Source organism: Chrysemys picta, chromosome 4, assembly GCF_011386835.1.
Source record: "Chrysemys picta bellii isolate R12L10 chromosome 4, ASM1138683v2, whole genome shotgun sequence".
Taxonomy (NCBI): Eukaryota; Metazoa; Chordata; order Testudines; family Emydidae; genus Chrysemys; species Chrysemys picta.
In genome coordinates, this window is record NC_088794.1 from 83,160,978 (window position 1) to 83,183,416 (window position 22,439).

The following is a 22,439-nucleotide window of genomic DNA, read 5'->3' on the forward strand; positions in this document are numbered from 1 at the left end:
TCATCATGGGGGAACTGCACCTTGGAAGCTTCCATCCCTGGCTTTGTCGCACACTCCAACACATCCCCCCCTTATCTGGGAAGTGGTAGAGATGTTCTTGAGCAGTTCAGCTGGGCTCTCACTGAGGAGTTAATACAACCACAGCCCCTGCGCAACCCAAACTAAGGCAGATACACAAGCACACTCTTGGAGCTGTGATTATACAATGGCAGAAGAGGGTTTGCAGTGTCCGGCCCTGGCAACAGGATGACATCAGAAAGTATAATCAGCTTTTGAAGACTGGGGTAAGAGGGAGCCTAGCTAGACTCAGACAGGGGAGGGAAGAGTGAAAAATCTTTGCACTGTCCAGTCTCCCATTCTGGGAAGGGAGCAGGGAGATGTCTGCAGAAGCAGCACCATGAGGAACTTATTTACCAGGAACAATGTTCTAGAGAAAGCTTCTTTCTGAACTTTGAAGCAGAGGCCATAGCTATTGCTCAGAGCTGACAAGCGAGGGCCAGGAAGAGGGGAAATGCTATGCTCAACTAGGGAGAGTAACCTTCAATGGAAACGAGAACCTTATAACCATCAAGGCCTGGATCCTGGTTCCACCTCAGCAAGGCCTCACTGCAGAGGATAACTCCGAGGCTGGAGATGCCTCTTTGCAGACAGATGCTGGAATATCGACATCGCAAGCGGTTCATGGGTCACCAGAACGCTGTGTGTATGAACTCCCTGCCATGCAGCTGGCAAACACAAGGTAGCTCTGTCAAAGAGAGGATACTGCCCAAGCTCCTACCTTCTCCAGTTCCTGAGGTGGCAGCACCTGGCTCCTGTACCTCCCTCTCTGTCTGAGTCTCTGCATTCTGCAGCAGAGGAGCCAGGGTCTGAGTACCCTGTGATGTCACCGAGGTGGTGGGGTTCCTGGGCTGCAGGCCTATGGCATTCATTAGGCCCATGTCTCTGTCCGTCCTCCATGTGGCTCTGCTTGTTCTGAATAGAGAGACAAACAAATAAACCAGGAGCAATGTGGGGCCTGACAGCTCAGCCTCCCATGTCCTTAGGAACACAACAGCACCCAGCTCACTCTCCTCTCTCCATCCCAGCCAGGCACCTGGTAGTCTAATCTAACTGCTTTGCAGGCAGGGAGGAATGGCACTTACATCATGCTATGAATGCCATCTCCCTCCTTGGTTTGCAGCTCACAGGACTTTCTGCTCGATGTTTAAATCACACCGGGGCCTTGTCATAGGGTCCTTTACCTAATGTTACCTCCCCTAGGCTGCATGGCTGTTTGAGAGGCATGAACATACCAGCAATGCCACCAAGACTGTATAGCAAACTTTAGGCCTTCGGAGTTTCTAGATTGGCAGGAATTGCAATAAGCAGCTCAGGAACATACATTTATGGAACCCTTCTCTGGCTCAGGAGATGGGTCTGGGTTCCAGAGCGATTTGGCAAAAGCAGGGTTTCTGCTCCAGAGTGTATGATCTGCATCGCTTCCCTCACCTTATCCTCTTGGTTTGTCAGCATCACACACTAGCTCCCCTCTAGCATGTGTTTCAGCCTGTGCTGTGCGGGCCAGCCAATTCGCCTCTCTCCAGTGCAAATTCCACTAGGACTGGACACGAGGCTTATTGTTTTATTTTCAGAAACAAGTAGTTGATATGTAGGAGCTTCCCAGGTGACAGTGTTTGCAATGAAAGGGGACTTTTCCCTGCACTGGCCTCTGGCTGCCTGTCCTGCAAGTGCTGAAGGGGCTGCAACAGATCACCTCATCACATGGCTCATATTCTTCTGTTTAATGCTCTGTAATCTTTTGATGTTCTGAACCCACCCAGCTCCCCAGCCCTCCAACAGGGATCAGAGGTTTCTCAAAGCTGTCCTCCTGCCTCTGGCGTCCACACCAGACGGAGAGAGAAAGGGGAAGTCTGCATTTTCCCACCATGCTGCTGCTCCCCAGCACATCACACTCCTGCAAGACTAAGACACAAGGAGAGAGATCTGATGACTAAGGAGGGGAAAGAGCTCCACCTAGTTGGAGAGGATGACACCCAACAGAAAAGGGAAAGCATCTCTCTTCTCCCACCCTGCAGTCTGACTGGGATCTTAGGACTGCTTGGGGGAGGGACAGGGGGAGCTTGGACAGAACCACACTCTGAGCTCCAATTTCCTTGGGATTCTGGAGTTCAGGTTCAGATGGATAGCCTGGGGAGGGAGTGCCCCTCACTGCGGCAGGAAGCTAGAGGGGACCCCATTCCCATGTTTAGGGTATTGTGTGCAACACTGGACAGAGGGGACTGGGATTCCTCATTGATCCTGGCTGTCTATGAAAAACCCTTTGGGATTTTGGGGGAATCTAGCTCTGCTTTTAGAATTTGTTATAAAGTAACAACTGTCCTGTGACCAAGAATTTAGGGATTAAAGTCATTAGCATTATCCTTCGATTCCTGGTCACTGGAGCTGTTTAATGGATTTGTCTTTGCCTGCAGCTGACCCATTATTCTCTGGGTACCTTCCCCGGTGCCATTTATTTTACACAGCACTTTTCATACTCTGAGCCACACATGGCGCCCCAGTAGGGTGACCAGACGTCCTGATAAAATCAGGACCGTCCCCATTTTTAGCTGTTTGTCCCGCATCCCGACCAATCTCTGGTCGGGACGCAATTTGTCCCGATATTTCGCTCTGCCGGCGGTTTATTTTATTATTTTTTTGCTCCGCCGGCAGCACTAGGGGTTTGTTTGTTTTTTTGCCCCTCCGGTGTCCCGATATTTTCTTCCTCTGATCTGGTCACCCTACTCCCCAGCAGTTTGCTTAAGGGTGCTACTGATGGCAGGCAGGGCCAGAGGTGATAGATGTACTTCAGTATTGTGGTCTGCCCCTCTGGTGACCAAATATTATTGCTAGTGGTGTGCCAGCAGGCATTGGCTGGGCAAGCCAAGCGAGAAGTTGTGTACCTAATGATGCCAGTAGGATGGGAAACAGGAGGAAAGTATGGGCATGCAGCACTGTCAGCTGTATTAAACTCAACAAGAACCACCAAGACGGGGAGCACTCTGCTTAGCTGCCTCTAACCCTCTCCTCTCCCCCCAGACTCACCCAGGCCGCTCGGTGCTCCTGTTGCTGGAATGCACAGTGAAAACAGTCTCATTCAGCTGGTCCCAGTAGTACTCAACTCCAGAGTTTAAGGCCCTGAAATGCCAAAGGGGGAAAACATTAGAAGGGGAGATTGTTCCATGCAAGCCCCATACTGGCTGCACTGCATGACAATACTCCGCACTTGTCTAACCTGCCCACCCAGCTTGGCTGAGCAGGCATAACCGTCTGCAATAAGGGTGTCTACTCCTGATGCACAGAAGGTCTTCAGTGGACCCCCAGGACAGGCTCAGATCCTGCCCAATTTAAATGAACATTTCTAGGGCTTATTGTTGCACAGGCTCCCAATCATGGAGAGCTGTCTTAGAGCATCTCTGTACTCTGAGCTGAAGGTGTAATTTCAAGCTCAGGTAGATGTTCACACACTAATTTTGATTGAGCAAGTTCACTAAAAATAGTAGTGTAGGCATGGGCTAGCTGTCTGTATACAGTCCTGTCAGAGACCCTACATAAATATTCAGATGGCTAGCCCTCCACCTGGGCTGCCACGCCTACACTGCTACTTTTAGTGCACTAGCTCGACCTAAGCTAGCGCACATACATCTATCCAAGCTGGAAATTACACCTTCAGCTGCAGCATAGATGTATCCTGAGCCAGAGAGTAGTGAACTGCCCCCTTTATTTCAGTGGTGTGTTAGTTCTGAAAGACCACGCCGCAGGCACGCAGCTGCACATGCATTTACCACAATTGTTTGTGTAAGTCAGGTAACTATACATCCAAGTGGGCAAGTACACAAAAGGCAGAAAAAACACTTGTCTAAAAGGCAAGGTGTCTGGCAGCATTTTACCCCACTGGGCATGCTAACAATTATTCAATACTAAACATCTAGGTACTAAACAAGGGTCTTTCCTTCTACTCGTAAATCTCAGTGCAAACATCTCACTGGCATTGGCAGGGCCTCTGTGGAATAAGGATGGATGTAGCTCAGGTTCTTAGACCACAAATGTAACTTGGCCCTACCCACAGAATAGGTTTGATACAGACCAGCCCTGGCCCAAGGGCACAGACTAGACAGGACCTAATAGGACTTTGTCAAGTCTAACTACTGTGAAGGGGCACAAGAAGATGCAGGGAGGGATGTGCATGTGTATCATCCACACTGCTCCACTAGTCACTTGGGGTCTGTAGCAGAGCAAGTGGGTCCTTCATCTGGAGCTTTGGCATGCAGTGTACAGCACTGGTGCCTTCCAGGGATTTCAGCAGTCACATTGCTTGGTTGCTGAAAGCCCGGTATGTCTAGGAAAGTCACAAAATGCTGCTATTGTTAGTCCAGTCAGCAGACTTAGGGAAGAGGCCTCAGGTGCTGCTCCTGTCCTGCAGACACTGGATACAAAGTGAGAAAAATATCTCAAAAGATACGAATGCACACGTGTTCCAGTCACCCTAGAATATGTGCTGGAGAAGCAGGGAGCAGCTGAGCCTCCCACATCCCATGAAGCACAGAGCCGGGAAATGCACAGTTCCCCAGAGCTCTGAGAGGCAGCCAAGCTCAGTCAGCAAGTTGCATGGGAGAGCGTGTGCAGCATGGTGAGCCGAGTAAGGGCAGAAGGGCTTCTTAAAGGAACAGGCAATGCAAATACAAAGATATAGTGACACATGAAGCAAAGGGCCAGGAGGTGCCAGGCTATCGTAAAACACATAGGAGATGATCATTGCACAGCAGGAGAATCCAGCTTGTTAACATTAGGGGTCTGAGGGAGAGAAAAGAAACAGGATTACATCTGCAGACCTGGGTTCACATCTAATATAGATCACATCAGAAATCGTCTCAATCTAGTCCAGAGTAGATGTTTGTCCAGGGCATGGGAAAGTCTAGTCAGGGAGAGGCCCAGGATAAATGATATATAGCCAATTAGTTCTCAAGTGCAGTGACAGAGCGATTGTGACAGCAGTGCTCAGTACTGGATTAGTGAGGGGGGCTGTGGGTCAGGAGTGAGGTGCATTATCAGGATGGCTGCAGGGGAGGATTGAGAATTATTGGCAGAGCTGTGCGTGTTGGAGGACCAGGACCAGCAAAACATGAATGGCTCTAGTTCAGGAGCAAATGCAAAAGCCAAAGAGAAGAAAACATGCACAGAGTCTGCAGAACGTGATCTGTCATCACATTTTTCACTGAGCTAGTCCGACAGCATTATACCCATGTGAAAGCAGCTGCCAAGGAGACAACTATTTACAAACTCTTCAGAATTTATTGACAGATGGCCACCCATCACTAGAAACTCCCCAATCCTCCCCAATGCTCTGCCCGATACACTGAGACAGCAAAGCTTGACAACTAAGCCTACAAGGCAGCAGCATTCCCTGGGAATGAAAGCCGTTCAGATCTAGCAGTGAAATGCTCCCAAAAGCATCTCGCTGCTTTGGCATTTGAGACTACTGGCCATCAGAGCTGTGCTGAGCCCAAACTCCCACCCTGTCCTCTGAAGCTCCCTCTGCCCCCAAGAGCACACAGTCCCCACAGTAGCCCATGCTGCTGCTACTCTTCATTAGGGATGCATGCCAACTGCTGCTATCATCTTCAAACAACTGGAGATATAAGATTTCAGTGTTGTCCCAGTGCAGGTTCTGGGATGGTGAACTCCCCACATGCTCCACTCCCCACTTCAGCTGTTCAGTTTCCATGCTGCACAGGGAATATGGCTCCCTGCCTGCTCCCTTCTTGGGGAGGAGTCTAATCCAGCTCGCGGCTATCAAAGCAACAATATAGCCAGGTTGCCTGCCCTGCACATTTCAGAGAAAACAAGATTACAACTCTCACCCCCACTGCCACCCCTGCCCTTTAGCCGGAGCTCTTGCTGCTGCTCCCTCTTCCTGCTCCCCATTTGTTGGATGGGAAGGTCCATTCTAACTCCATGCTGTCGGCTTGCTCCTTTCCCTGGACAGGGAAATCAATAGCCATTTAATACATTACTTCATATGCAGGTCTTAAATGGTAGCATTTATCAACTAAGCTCCCGCTGCCATGCTCCTATTAACCACTCATTAACTGCCAGAGGGCTGCGGCCTTTTGCTTTCATTCCCCTGGGAGAGGAGCCTGTTGGAAGCATCAGCTGCTTACCCCCACCACTGGCTCTGGGAATCCTGACAGACAGGACAAAGCAGAGTCTGGTTGATTTCATTATCTGTGGAAGTAGGATGCCCTTTTCCCTCTTCACTCAGGACCTGCTCTGACCTGGTTGCTAGGTTTTCATTCAGAGCGCTCAACGGGAGGCCAGGAGACTGGGGAGTACCATCCACCCACTCTAAGCCAATGTGCCAAGCATCCTAACTGTCCTCCTTTTGCCCTCCCTGGGCTAGCTACTCCTCCTCACCCCAACTTTTTTAAAAGTGTCAGGGTGCTGGAGTCATCTGACACAATCTTTATTCCATCCTTCGCCATGCCCTTCCTTACCCTCTCTCTTTGCCTGTCGGAGACTGTACACACTCATCAGGGCAGGGACTGACTGCTCTCCCTCTAACATGCTATGTAAAGTGTGGTGCTAGATTATTGAAAAAACAACAAAATAATCCTCCAGCCTTTGTGGACTCAATTTCAAGCCCAAGTGGTCTCCAGATCTCAGACAGGGAAAGGCACACTGATCTTTGTGGGAACTTCAGATATCCTGGTTCAGGTACAGGAAAATGGCACAAATGTGGGCTACCATTCTCTGACACAAAAGGGCTGCCTGTCTTTCCCTTACCATTTTAGGCTATGTCTCACTGCACAGTTAACCCAGGTGATTAGCACCCAGATTAGCCTAGCCCAGGTGTAAGCATCTCCACAGTAAAGCCCTACCAGCGTTCATGTGTCCTCACTAGTTCTGCACTAGCTCGTGCATGTCTAGGGGTATATCCCATGACTTTTTGAGGAGAGGCTCTAGGATTTTTTCCCAGAAAATTATGGAAGAACAGGTCTGTCCTTTGACGGGAATACAGGAAGGGCACTAGACGACTGTCAGCACTTGAGTGATTTAGCCACAAAGCAGGTGGGTTCAAGCCAGAGTTGAAGCAAAGCCTGGGTTTTAACTCCCATCCCAAGCGAGTAAGCTAGCCTAGGATGAAAGCATCTTTGGACCTGCATCAGAGGTTTTTCTGTGTGCATGGGTAGGGGGATGAGAGGAGGGTGTGGAGAGCTAAAAACCAGGTTAACCATGCAGTGTAGCCATACCCAAAGATGTAACCACAGAGATGCTGCTATACTGAGGGCTCCTATTAAGTCTTTGTCTACATGAAAAATTTGTACTGGTTAAATAAGGTGTGATTTTTAAACCAGTTTAGTCAAACTAGCGCAACCCCCTGTGTGGGCATTTTGTTCGGTTTAAACCAAGTTTATTTTGTTTTTGCTTACGACAATTTAAGAATTGGTTTCAGATAAATCAGAATAAGTCGGTCTTGAACCAACAGCAGATTGTCCACGGGTTTGCACCGGTTTAACTAAATCAGTTTAAAAAAAAAACAGTGTAACTTTCTTGTGTAGATAAGGCCTAAAACTTCATTTCTACATCTTGCATTACAGAATATTGTTAACTTGAAACATTCAGTCAGTCTTTCACAATGGGTTTCCCAGTTCCAGTGAACGTCATCAAAGTCTGACTATTCAGTTGAGAGATGCAGAACTAGTAATGTACTGGAAGGAGGAATAGTGTTCAGGTAATGGGAACACTTAACTTTTGTCCTAGCAAGCTCTAGGCATAGAAATGCTGGAAACAACATCTTCTGAGGCTTGAGGTGGCATCTTTCGTCGGCATAGCACCGGATGTCTCTTGGATGCAGCTGCAGTAAGGAGGGCATTCACTGCCCAGGGCCTCAGAGTGAGAAATTGCAATTCTCCATGCTGCTGCTAAGTTCTTATTTTTCTTCCTTTTTATGGCTGTCAAACAAGATCCTTAAGCCCTCCCTGGAAATCCCCATCAGCTTTGCTGATTGCAGAGCTGGTCACAGACAGGCTGCCCCAACAGGGTATCTGCTCAATGAGGAGTTTATCCAGCTCAAACTACTGATGTGTTTGGAGAGTCTGAGGGGCACAGAGCCCCATGCTGTATTATACAGTTGTACAAGGGCTGGGAGTAGGGGCTTCAAAAACCAAGCAGAAATAACCCAAGTAGTCTTGCCCCTCAGTCTGGGAGCACTACCTACACTGCATGTGAGCCCTGTGGCAGAGAAGAAACTGGTGCTCCTGTCTCACAGAAATGCTTGATTGATTTTGCCATCCATAATGGGAAAACGGAACACTCACCATTTGTAGTTTCCTAGGCCAGAAGGGACCATTGTGATCATCTAGTCTGAGCTGTATAGCAAAGGCCATGGAACTTCCCCAACATAGTATCCAAAGCAGAGCTTTTAGAAAAACATCCAAACTTGATTTAAAAATGTCCAGTGATGGAGAATCCACCACAACCCTCAGTAAATTGTTCAAGTGGTTAATTGCCCTCACTGTTAAAAATGTGCACCTTTTTTCCAGTCAGAATTTATTTAGCTTTGACTTCCAGCCATTGGATCATGTTATACATTTCTCTGCTAGACTGAAGAGTCCATTATCAAATACTTGTTCCCCATGCAGGTACTTACAGACTATGGTCAAGCCTCCCCTTAACGTTAAACTAAATAGATTGAGCTCATTGTCTCATTGGCTTAAAAAGAATTTACCAAGAGAGCTGCCCCAGGGCAAGTCCAACATCAATCCCATAGTGAGACCATCAGGGATGAAAACCTCCAGCAGGCATATACCCATAGACGGAGCTCAGTAGGGAAGCGGAACTAGGCCAACAATGCTAAAGCCTTGCCAGGTGCAGAGAAGCCAATCAGTGTGATGGCAGGAGCTGTTATGAAGAGGCCTTCATCTTGCAATTGGCTGAGCATGCCTGGCAAGGGATCACGGTTCAAACAACTCAGCTTGTGGGACCTGGAAATAATGCTTATCAAGATAACGCTTATATGTCTTTCATTTCAAACCATCCCAAAGACCTTAAAGTTAAAGTGAAATACAAGCAATGGTCAGGGATAACCTCACACCTTACTAAAACCCAGAACAACCACAGTACAGTACTCCATGGAACAGAGCTGGGGCACTGTGTTCAGTTGATTCAGGGCCACCTTTACCACTTCCTGCAGCCTCTAGGACAGAGGTGGGCAAACTATGGCCCACAGGCCACAACCAGCACATGGGACCGTCCTGCCCGGCCCTTGAGCTCCTGGCCCGGGAGGCTAGCCCCGGCTCCTCCCCTGCTGTTCCCCCTCCCCCGCAGCCTCAGCTCACTGCTCTGGGCGGTTGGGCTGCGAGTTCTTGCCGGGTCTTGCAGCTGCAGAGCTGCGGCCTGAGCCAGTGCTCCGTGCTGCACGATGCGTGGCTGGATCCAGCTGGGCGGCACGGCTGCCTGTCCTGGTGCAGCCGCGCTGCCAGCCACCGGTGCTCCAGGCAGCACGGTAAGGGCGCAGGGAGCAGGGGGGGTTGGATAGAGGGCAGGGGAGTTTGGGGTGGTGGTGAGGGGGCGCGGGTGTGGATAGGGGTTGAGGAACGTGTGTGTGTGTGTGTGTGTGTGTGGAATGGGGGCAGGGGTCCCGCGGGGGGCAGTCAGGAAGGAGAGGAGGGGGTTGGATGGGACAGCAGGGGGCAGTCGGGGGACAGGGAGAAGGGGTGGTTGGATGAGGCAGGGGTCCCGGGGGGGGGGCAGTCAGGAAGGAGAGGAGGGGATTGGTTGGGGCGGCAGGGGGCAGTCAGAGGTGGAGGTTCCGGGGGCGGTCAGGGGACAGGGAGAAGGGGGTGGTTGGATGGGTCAGAGATCCTGGGGGGGGGGGGGGCAGTCAGGGAACGGGGGGGTTGGATGAGGCAGGAGTCCCAGGGGGGCCGTCAGGGGGCGAGAAGCAGGGGGAGTCGGATAGGGGGCCAGGCCATGTGTGGCTGTTTGGAGAGGCACAGCCTTCCCTAACCGGCCCTCCATACAATTTCAGAAACCCGATGCAGCCCTCAGGCCAAAAAGTTTGCCCGCCCCTGCTCTAGGAGGTCTCCTCATCTGAATACCAACCTAGCCTGAAGCTACTTGGCTTGTGAGATCTGAAAAGACTCAACATGAGGTGAACTAGCGGCAGACCCAACCCATATAGAACAGGGCTGGGTGAAACATCTGGCTTTCACACTGCAAAAGCTCTTCTCTTGCTACAAGAATATCAAATTTTAAGCCAGTTTCCGAAATCCACCATCAATTCAATTTCATCATCGTGGGTCATTTTGTAAATTTTTGGGTAATATATTAAACAGTTTGCATTTTCCATGACAAAAAATACCTTCTCCCCTCTTCCTGTGAAAATTCCAGCAACTCTGCCACCTTCCTGCTAGGGTGAGGGAATGAACAACCAAGTGAAATTGCACCAATCAATCAATCAATCAGGATTTTGTTGTTCTTGTTTGGAAAGGCTGAAACACCAGAACCTGCCTCCCTGGTACTCCACACAAAGCTCGCCCCAGCTCCCAGCTGTACTCCACACAATCAGCCTTTATCTCCTGCCTACGGAGAGGATGAGTAAGGGACCTAATTTCAGTGTAGTAATCATAGTGCTTGTTCCCATGAATAGCTGGACAGTACAGATTTATGTACGTGAGAGGTTTGGATCTCTCAGCAGCTGCCCAGATAGGGAAATACTGGCATCTATAGTCCTGATTTCAATACAATTTAATTTCCTGTGCAAGAGATGGATCATGTGCAGAGAAAGAGAGAAATCCAAGGTCCTTCAACAAAGGCTCTTAAGCAAAGTAAGCAGTCATGGGTAAGAGGTAAGGTCCTCTCATGGATCAGTTAAAACACAAGAAACAATAGGTAGGAATAAATGGTCAGTTTTCAGAATGGAGAGAGGTAAATAATGATGTCCCCCAGGGATCTGTATTAGGATCTGGGAAAGGGGGTAAACAGTGAGGTGGCAAAGTTTGCAGATGATACAAAATTATTCAAGATAGTGAAGTCCAAAGCAGACTGTGAAGAGCTACAACGGGATCTCACAAAACTGGGTGACTGGACAACAAAATGGCAGATGAAATTCCATGTTGATAAATGCAAAATAATGCATATTGGAAAAAATAATCCCAACTATACACCCAAAATGATGGGATCTAAATTAGCTGTTATCACTCAAGAGAGATCTTGAAGTCATGGATAGTTCTCTGAAAACATCTGCTCAATGTGCAGCAGCAGCCTTCTTCTTCTTAGTGTATGCACAACGCGCCTCAGGTGGCAAATGACCAGGCTCCATCAACGAATTTGGTCCGCTGGTTGGATCATTACCTTCCCCGGCCCAAGCTGGGCACTGACAAGGAGAGCGGCATGAACGCTGATCCATGAAGCTAACAGAATGTTAGGAATCACTAGGAAAGGAGTAGATACGAAGTCAGGAAATATCCTTGGTACACCCACACCTTGAATACTCTGTGCAGTTCTGATTGCCCCATCTCAAAAAAGATATACACCTCTACCCCGATATAACATGACCCGATATAACACAAATTCGGATATAACGTGGTAAAGCAGTGCTCGGGGGGCAGAGGGGGCAGGGCTGCGCACTCCGGCGGATCAAAGCAAGTTCGATATAATGCAGTTTCACCTATAACACGGTAAGATTTTTTGGCTCCCGAGGACAGCGTTATATCGGGATAGAGGTGTATTAAGAAATGGAAAGGCAGCAAAAAAAAATGATGAAGTGGCTGAAACAGTTTCCATTATGAGGAGAGATTACAAAGACTGGGACTTTTCAGCTTGGAAAAGAGATGACTAAGGGTGGATACGATAGAGGACTATATAATCATGAATGATGTAGAGAAAAAAAGTGTTATTTACCTCTTCAGAGAACACGAGACCCAGGGGTCACCCAGCAAAATTAACAGGCAACAGATTTAAAACAGACAAAAGAAGGTACTGCTTCACACAATGCACAGTCAACCTGTAAAACTCATTGCCAGGGGATGCTGCAATAGCCAAAAGTATAACTGGGTTAAAAAAAGAACTAGATAAGTTCATGGATGATAGGTCCATCAATGGCTATTAGCCAAGATGGTCAGGGATGTAACCCTATGCCCTGGGTGTCCTGAAGCTTTTGACTGCCAGATGCTGGAACTGGATGACAGGGGAAGGATCACTTGATGGTTGTCCTGTTCTGTTCATTCCCTCTGAAGCACGTGGCATTGGCCACTGCCGGAAGACATCATACTGGGCTAGATGAACAATGGGTCTGACCCAGTATAGCCCTTCTTATGGGAAATTGGGTGTGATGCAGACCTGAAGGGAATCAGAAACTGGGATTCCTTGAGTGGATGCGTTGGGCAGTAATTGCCTCCAACCAGGGGAAGAGATACCAGTTCAGACTGGGAATCACTGATATGGATTAGAGCTGTCAATTTAGCGCAGTTAACTCACGCAATTAACTCAAAAAAATTAACCGCAATTAAAAAAATTAATTGTGATTAATCACAGTTTTAATCTCACTGTTAAACAATAGAATACCAATTGAAATTTATTAAATATTTTGGATGTTTTTCTACATTTTCATATATATTGCATTCTGTGTTGTAATTGAAATTAAAGTGTATATTATTTTTATTATAAATATTTGCACTGTAAAAATAACAAAAATTGTATTTCTCAATTCACCTCATACAAGTACTGTAGTGCAATCTTTGTCGTGAAATTTATAAATGTAAATTTTTTGTTACATAATTGTACTCAAAAACAAAACAATGTAAAACTTCAGAGCCTACAAGTCCACTCAGTCCTCCTTCTTGTTCAGCCAATCGCTCAGACAAACAAGTTTGTTTACATTTACAGGAGATAATGCTGCCCTCTTATTTACAATGTCACCAGAAAGTGAGAACAGGCATTTGCATGGCACTTTTGTAGCTGGCATTGCCAGGTCTTTACGTGCCAGATATGCTAAACATTCGTAGCCCCTTCATGCTTTGGACACCATTCCAGAGGACGTGCTTCCATGATGATGACGCTCGTTAAAAAATAATGCGTTAATTAAATTTGTGACTGAATTAGTCGGAGGAGAATTGTATGACCCCTGCTCTGTTTTATCCTCATTCTGCCATATATTTCATGTTATAGCACTCTCGAATGATGACCCAGCACATGTTATTCATTTTAAGAACACATTCACTGCAGATTTGAAATAATGCAAAGAAGGTACAAATGTGATATTTCTAAAGATAGCTACAGCACTTGACCCAAGGTTTAAGACTCTGAAGTGCCTTCAAAAATCTGAGACAGATGAGGTGTGGAGCATGCTTTCAGAGCAACACTCCTATGCAGAAACTACAAAACATGAACCACCAAAAAAAAAAATCAACCTTCTGCTTGTAGCATCTGACTCAGATAATGAAAATGAACATATGTCGGTCTACACTGCTTTGGATTGTTATCAAGCAGAACGCGTCATCAGCATGATGCATATCCACTGGAATGGTTGTTGAAGCATGAAGGGACATATGAATCTTTAGTACATCTGGCACGTAAATATCTTGCTATGCCGGCTTCAACAGTTCTATGAGAATGTCTGTTCTCATTTTCAGGTGACATTGTAAACAAGAAGCGGGCAGCATTATCTCCTGCAAATGTAAACAAATGTGTTTGAGCGATTGGCTGAACAAGAAGTAGGACTGAGTGGACTTGCAGGCTCTAAAATTTTACATTGTTTTATTTTTGAATGCATTTTTTGTACATAATTCTACTTTTGTAAGTTCAACTTTCATGATAAAGAGATTGCACTACAGTACTTGTATTAGTTGAATTGAAAAATACTATTTATTTTGTTTTTCTACATTGCAGATACTCATAATAAAAAATAAATATAAAGTGAGCACTGTACACTTTATATTCTGTGTTGTAATTGAAATCAATATATTTGAAAATGTAGAAAACATCAAAAATATTTAAATAAATGGTATTCTATTATTGCTTAACAGTGCGATTAATCACAATTATTTTTTTTATCGCTTGACAGCCCTAATATGGATATATTTTTTGATACGAGTCCCTGTGGTGGAGCCCACATGGCTAACATGGGTACGAATTTTGGAGGTAACATAAGAGGATTTCTAACAAGGTAACTCATGTGGAAAGTGAGGTTTTCAGTTTGAGATTTAAAATCCATTTGTATTTCAGTGACCATGATAGCTCTGAAGTTTACCTGTTCACCCCAATTAGGGTTGCCAGGGGAAGGCCATCTTTTGGTTGACTGGGTAGCAGGTGCACTTGTTACAGTGCAAACTCCTACACTGCCAGCAGCTCCTTTTCCTCCAAATCCCACATCCCAAAGAACTCAACACGTTGGTGTAGTGCAGAAAAGGGCATCCTGCTGCTTTCCCTGAAGTGCAGAAACTCCAGTCTGATCACTATGTGGTTGAGTAGAAGGAACGCAGAGCCCAGTGCAGCCAGTAGCCCCATGCCTGCTTTAGGGAAGAGGCCAACTCAACTCATAACACGATTGACCCAGTAGTAACTGACTGCACAAACATGCAAGCTAAGAATATAAGTGGATTGGACTGGACTCTGTTCAAAACCATGACACTTGACTAAAGTCAGCATTATAAATCTGGAGGCATGGATGGCTGGTGAAATTTTCTTGTCTTATAGCAGACATGGTATTACATGAGCCCCTTCTGCCCACCACTAGGCATCCAAACTCTCTCTTATCCAGTGGCTTGCAGGCATGGAGAAAGAAGCCAGCTTTGTCAACAAAGACTCACATCAGTCAGTCTCTTTCCCAGGGCAGCATGGTCACTCTTCTTTAGCTAGGATGTTGCATCTGCCAGCAAGGCTATACGAAGGATCTCATTAAAGAGACAGACTTTAAAATCACACACAAGACACACAAGTGGAATGGTTCCAGCTGGTTTACTAGGTTACCGTGACTAAGACTCAGGAGGTTTACAGGCCCCAAAATCTTTATGCAGCCTTAATCTCCTATAGGCAACGTATGATAGGTGTACTGGCTTATGATTGGCATGAAAGATACACTGTGAGAGGAAATGGACTGCAAGCGGAATTCATCTCTGAACTTCCTGGGATGAAGAATCTAAATTAAGAACCAAACTTTTCTAGGGTTCCCAGCAATTACTGAAAATAGAGATTAAGTACTGGTATAGTGACAGACAAAGCGGGGAGTGTAGCATGCAAGAGTGCCAGCAAGGCTGTCTTGGAGCATGACTAGGAGTGCTCTGACTGGGAGAGTGCCTCATGCACGGCCTGTGGGACAGAGAAGCTACAGAGCAGAACCATGCTTTCCTCTATGCTGAGAACACAGGCAGAGGATTCTCTCTCTCATGGAGAGCCCCCATGACCTCACCATCTTCTTTTGCTTGTGGTGACTCTCCTTACAATCAAGAGGGTTAGATGCAGCTCCCTCCAGAGCTCATCCATGCTATTCTAAGCATCAGACAGAAGGAAGTATTCCAGGGCCCCCAGAGAGTGACAAGGGCCCCTTCCTTTGGATTCCTGTCTCAGACATACTGTCACTAGACTGCCAGCCACAGATAAGCTACACCCCAGTTGGAGTGACACCCTGAGGCTTTAATTAAATGCAACAGTGAGAGTTGAGGCAATCAAGACAGGAAATTCTTCTAAAGTTAAGTTTATTCCAATAATGACAGGGCTCTTGCACATCATGAATGTTTATGGGATAGTAATAGATTCATGGTATTAAACTCTTTGTTTACCTGCACCAGAAAAGGACAGAACAGAATATATCACCTACATGGATGGGGCTGAGGAAACACAGCAGAAGTAGTCTTTACTTAGGGAATTTCCTGAATTTTCACAGTCTGATGCCTCACCCATAACAATACTCTAGTGCTGAGGAGCTTTTTTCATTTACCGTATATACTTGTTCATAAGCCGAATTTTTTTTAGTAGAAAAGGGAAGCACCAGAGAAGGGGGTCGGCTTATGAACAGGTATAGAGAGGGAGAGATGGGACACAGCCCCTCCCCCCAACAGAGGGAGCAAGGAGAGGCAGCACAGCCAGAAGGGAAGAGGCAGGGCTAGAGTCTCTCCGCTTCTGGCCACGCTGCTCTCCCCCCAGCCTCCGAAGCAGCTGCAGCTCCGGTGCTGGCAGGCTGCAGCCGTGCCGCTTGACCCTGCCCCCCCAGAGCAGGCTGTGGCTGTGCTGCCCGGCCTGGCTTGCTGGAACACGCTGCAGCCATGCTGCCCGGCCCGCTGGAGCAGGCTGCGGCCGCGCTGCCTAGCCTGCCGGAGCAGCTCCAGCCAGGCCAGAGACATCCAGAGATAAGGTGGGAAGGGATGGGATGGGGAGAGTGTGGGGGTCCCGGGCCAGGGTCATGTGGGGGGAGGTCTCAGGGGTTACTCCCCTGACTCCCAGCTTCTCCCCCCCAAAAATTTCCCCACCAGTTGCTGTCCCGGCCCGTCAGGGTAAGCACATGGAGCACCAGGACACTTCGTTCACTTAGGTTTACCTCCGTGCCTGCAGGTGCTCGAGGTAAACAAACCATCTCGGCCCACCAGCGGCTTATCCTGATGGCCCGGGAGCCAAAGTTTGCTGACCCCTGAATTATAGGATCGGCTTATGAACGCGTTATAAAATTTTTCCATTTTTACTTATTGGGGGTTGGGGGGTCGGCTTATGATCGAGTATATACGGTAATTCCCTCAGACCAACCCCCAAACCTCCCCTACACAAAAGTGAAGCTATTTAAGGTAAGGAGTTTATAAGCTCCACTGTCAATTTCTCTCCATGGAAGCTATCTGCAATGTGGAGTTTGTAAGTTCCTTGAACTAGACCTATTTGGTTTGAGATCTCCTTAAATCAAGCTTCATAAGAAGAATAAAGTGCTTAAACCACTCTAAGGACTTAGTGTGGCTTCAACTGGATCATGGACTTAAGACTAACACTGCTCAAGCTGCTTTGATCCCTTATGTTCTCTTAATAAGATGTTTATGTCCTGTCAGGCCTTATAGTGGCTTAAACTACTTAAGATGCTTAAAATCTTTAGGGCAGTTCAAACTGCTTAAACCCTCTAAGAAATTAAACATCTTAAACTGCAATAAGGGCTTAGAGCCAAGTAAGCTGTTTAATCTACTTTAAACACTTACAATGGTTTAGCTGCAGTTAATGTATAATCAGTTCAAAGTAGGCTTGTTTTGTAGATCTTATGGAGGATTAATCAAGACAAATGGGGAAAACGGCTTCAATTGGGAGGAAGTTGCTTCTAAAGTTCTGAACATTTAAGGCTAGAAAGCATAACAAAAGCTTTCAGATAGCGCATTCTTGTGAGCATGCATGAAGCTGCCAAATCTTAAACATTCACCAGTTACAGAATCAAAATCTTGGCTTGCCTGAAGTCTCAGAGAGATCCACAAACCAAGACAAGTTTGATATATTTCTAGTCTCAGCAGCTTTGAAATTAGCTAAGTAAAAAAACTTCTAATTGGAATATACGGAGAATGAGGGGGAGTAGCAGCATATATTTTTTCCCGTTTGAATAATGGAAAAAAAAATGCTCCACCAATTACTTTCCATAAAAGTTAATATTTAGATTGAGATCAAACATGGAACATTTCAATCCATAAGAATATCTGAAAGTTATGAACAATTGAAAGAGACAGCAGGTAAAAGAGAAGCAGGAACTCAACCTTGGCTATTGTGGGATCTACCCAAGCTCACTACAATACTTTGATAAACCACTATAATCCCTCTGTCAAAAAAAACAGCAGGTAAGGAACTGGGAAGATGGCTCCATAATGGACTGCATCAAAGTTCAGAAGATAAAAAAACTGTACTGCAAATGATGGAGGAAGCAACCAAACAAGGACAGTCAGTTAAGGCTTGCAGGGAAAAGGTGAATGCTGCAACAAAGCAGAATGCGTTAGTGCTGTCAAATGGGGAAAATAAGGGGTTTTCTAAAATTATCAGGGATGAAACTAATGATGCGTCAAGTGAATGAGACCCTGAACTGTTTTTTGAAATTTGCATTCAAAAAAGAAAATCAATGGAAGTTTAAACCAATTAGGAGCAAGATAATTTCTAAAAAGTGTTCTTGACAAAAGGCAGGTAAGAGAACATTTGGAAAAAATGGAGCCCGTTTGAGAGACGTTGTCATCCTTGGAGATTTCAACACTCACCACCAAGGCCACAGATACAAAAGCTCAAAAACTAATTTTCTCATTTGCCTCTGTAGGACTTTCACAGGTCATTTCTGGTCAAACCCGTACAGCTGGTCACACCCTGGACCTGATCTTTGGCCTGTCTAGTTCAAGAACATTGCAACCCAAGCCATTGTCTGGGACAGACCATCACTTCATTAAGGCCATGGCCAAAGTTCTTCCAGCTCTCAGGCAACAAGACAGACCCACAATCCCAATTCAACCATGCAGACTCATGAACTCCAACACATTCCAAATGTCTTCTAAAGGACAACAGCGCCCCAACCAATGACAAACCGAGGTCCTGGTGAATCATTTTCACTAGACTCAGCCATTGATAGGCTGGCCCCCAAAGGATCCTTCCTTCCCATCACTTCCAGAGAGCTCCTTGGTTTTCTAAACTCTGCACAGGATGAAAAGAGGAGTGGAAACCCAAGCGCTGATGCCAGTAAACAAAGCTGATTCAGACAGGATGAAACAATGAATTCCTCCAAGCCTATGCTGAGGCCATACTACAGGCCAAGAGAGCATTTCTATCATTCCTCATGGAAGCTGCAAAATCCCACCCCCAGGAGCTATCCAGCATGATAAACCACTTTTCAATCCTGAGTGTCTAGAACGGAGCACCAAGTGCAGGGAAGAACTCTCATGCTACGTCGCTGAACAGATCACAAACTTTTGGGAAGCTCTCTCAAAAACATGGATCCTTTCTGCCTTTACCCACTGACTGCCAGCATGCCTCCATTCCCAGGGTTCACTGCATTCACTCACCATCAAGTTCTGAACACCCTAAAGAAGTCTTGTCCCAAGTCCTGTGAATCCCACCCATGCCCTTCCAGGCTTGCAAAAGCGTCACGTGCAATGGGCATCACTCCTCTGAGGCACTGGCTGTTTCAGTCAGAAGGAATCTCTCTTTCCTCCTGCAAATACATAACCGTTCAACACCGAAGAAACCCACCTTGGATACATCAGTTCTAGCCAACTACTGATCAGTGTCAAACCCCACACGTCTGAGCAAGCTCAGAGAAACTAGCCAAAGGCCTACTACAAACTCATCTAACAAATTAATATTCTAAACCCAGAACAATCTGGATTCAGGCCAGATCTGAAACTGTTTATTGGCACTGATGGATAATCTGCTCCTGGTCAGAGGGCAGACATCCATTCTCATTCACTTCTTTGACCTTGGCTTCTTTAACATAAATACATAGCAAAACAGAATCCTACCCAAACAAGAGATTCCACTGTATGTACCTCTCCCCCGGGGACAGAATGACACAGATGTTAGTCATGTCACTTTAATGCAGTAGTGAAAGACACTCGGATACTATAGTGATGAGTATAGTATAAGAACCTACATAGAATAGAATAAAGTGGTTGTACAATGTGCACTCCAAGATGGTAAGAAAACTACCAGATCAACTTCCGTGCAACTGATGACTATTTTTGACAAGTTACATAAAACTGGGGAGGTACCAGAAGACCACAGAAAACAAATGTAGCACTGATCTTCAAAGAGAGAAGGCCAATTTAATTTGGCAATTACTGTCTCTCCTCAGCCTAACCCCTTCCCTTCCTACCCCTATATAAAACAGACAGAATAATAATTAATTGAATATCCAGAAGGGAACAGAAGAATGAGCAATAAGCAATATTTTGGGGGTTAGAGAGAATTTCTTGCCAGATAAACCATTGCTTTTCTTGACTGAATTACAAAATTAGTGAATAAAAGGAAAGGTAGATGTGATATACTTGGATTTTAATGACTTATCGGATATGGTGTCTCACACAAATCTTACTCAACATATATTTCTACCAGCTTGGATACAAACACTGCCACCTGAGCTGAAAACTGGCTGAAGAACTGCAAAAAGGTTACCGCAAAGGCCCAATGAGTTGATACACCAGATGCCATACATAAAGGTTTTAATATAAGGACAGAGAAAATAGCTATGAAATATTTTTAAATTACTTTTTTGATCTTTGACCTTTAACCTGGGTTAGGATTTTCTGATTTTTTTTTTTGAAAGAAGAATTAAGTTTATGATTTATGGGGTCTATTCTAAATTAATAAAAAGCTTACTTAAACTTAATCTTTTATTTAAAATAATTATATTTTTATTCAACTGTGAATAGCACAATTCAATTAAAATCGGAATTTGATTTAATGAATTAAATTGATAATATGGAATAAAATTAACAATTGACTAAATTATTAAATATTGTGGATGAACACAATTAAGGCCTAAATTATGGAGTTAACATAACACAATTAATTTTTGTACATACTTAAGCCTGGAAAGTTAGGGAGGCATGGACGTAGTTTGGTTGCTAGCCTATAATACACTGACTCCTTCAAAGTGCATACTTACTGAACGACTTTTGCAGTTAACTAATTTTTTTTTATAATACCGAATGATTAACAACCATAACTTTCCTCTTGAGGCAGATTGTGTTACACAGCCCAGGGTGACCTGAGTGATTTCAGGTAGTATTTACTTTAGAGCAGTGGTTCCCAGACTTTAACAACCTGGGAACCCCTTTCACTAAAATGTCAAGTCTCACGAACCACCTCTTAAAATTAATATTTCCAGGGATTTTCTCCTTTACCAGAGTATAAATTATAAAAGCAGTGATCTTGGAAATACACAATTTGTTTTTATGACATGCTTATTACACACTATTATTAATTATTTATCATTACAGTATTTTGATTACATTATGAAAATACCAACACTCTTCCAAGATCTCACTTTCGTAGCTTGTATCACTTTGAATAAGCCTGTTATAAGACAAGGCTCCTATGTTTCATCAAGGAATACCAGATGTGAAACAGCATGAAGGTATTTAAGAAGCCAACTCAAAGAGTTCCTCCTATACAAGCGTTCAGGTCTTGAGCAGTCCAGACAAACAATCACATTACAACAAAGCTTAAACTTGTTCTTCATAATCATTTTAAAAACAAGACTAGCAGCCTATTTAATTTTAAAAATCAGCAAAAAATATCCGCCTCCCTTTCCACTTCTTATAAGGAGTCTTGAAGTTTAAATCCCCTCAGTGTGATAGATAGGCTTGCTTTGATCTGCTTAGCTCTTGGAAGTCCAGGGGCTCCGGGCTGCTGGCCCCGTGCTGCCCGGGGTCCCTAGGGACAGCTCTGTCCGCCATTAGGGATTTTTTTTCCTGAGAACCCCCTGTAACATTTCATGAACCCCCAGGGGTTCACGAACCCCAGTTTGGGAACCACTGCTTTAGAGGTATAATAAGCATGTACTTTTTCACAAGTAAATTACAAAAGGAGAAACATTATTTAAAAAGAAGATGGTTATTCAGAGAAAAAGACTGTTTCTCTGGCTTGTTGGTTTTGGGAACTTCAGAGCCAAGGAACTGCACTTCAGACCACCAGGTGTGGTTATTTTTGGTCTTAGTACCTTACACTGGCAGGTAGGTTTTCTCAGGCACTTGGCTGACACAGCCTACAATTGTCTTGGTCTCCTCTTTCCTTGGGGAAGGAGGGGCAGCAGCCCTTTTTGGTATGGGTAGTGGCCCAGAGGATTACATTTGCCTCCCTGCTTACCTGGATTTTTATGGTTGTGATTTCAGTTGGCTTCACCCAGTGGCACCTCCCCTGAGGTCTTCAAGCAAATCAGGGGATTGCAAATCTTGCACTCTGATACATGGCTCAATCTGGGTTGAGAGATTGGCCAGCTGAACGATTTTGGTAGTTTGAAAAGTACTGATTTACTGACATTTCTGTCACCAACCGCAACTGATGTTCTGGAGATGTGGCATCAACAGATGACTGCACAGATGTGATTCTGGGCCCTCTCCTATGGGATACCAATTACAGCAGTGGTTCTCAACTAGGGGTCCGGGGCCCCCTGGGGGCCATGAGCAGGTTTCAGGGGGTCTGCCAAGCGGGACCAGCATTAGACTCGCTTGGGCCCAGGGCAGAAAGCCAAAGTCCCACTGCATGGGCTGAAGCCCAGGGCTCTGAGCTGCACTGCTCGGGGCTGAAGCCTAAGCAATGTAGCTTTGCGGGGGCCCCTGTGGCATGGTGCCTCAGGCAACTGCCCTGCTTGCTACCCCCAGTGCCAGCCCTGGCTTTTATATGCAGAAAAACAGTTGTTGTGACATAGGTGGGCCGTGGAGTTTTTATAGCATGTTGGGGGGTGGGGGCTCAGA

At 45.8% G+C, this 22,439-nt stretch overlaps 1 protein-coding gene across 3 annotated transcripts in view; it reads right to left on the bottom strand.

Moving 5' to 3' along the window:
- Positions 1-22,439, bottom strand: part of AMBRA1 (autophagy and beclin 1 regulator 1) — a 202,012-nt gene that overhangs the window by 14,126 nt on the left and 165,447 nt on the right. For all 3 annotated transcript variants that reach the window (XM_005302264.4, XM_005302262.4, XM_065595136.1), the window contains exons 16-17: positions 3,082-3,174; positions 779-972 (exon numbers count right to left, since the gene is read on the bottom strand). In XM_005302264.4, the coding sequence (XP_005302321.1) occupies positions 779-972; positions 3,082-3,174 (287 nt within the window). The remainder of the gene's footprint in view (positions 1-778; positions 973-3,081; positions 3,175-22,439) is intronic.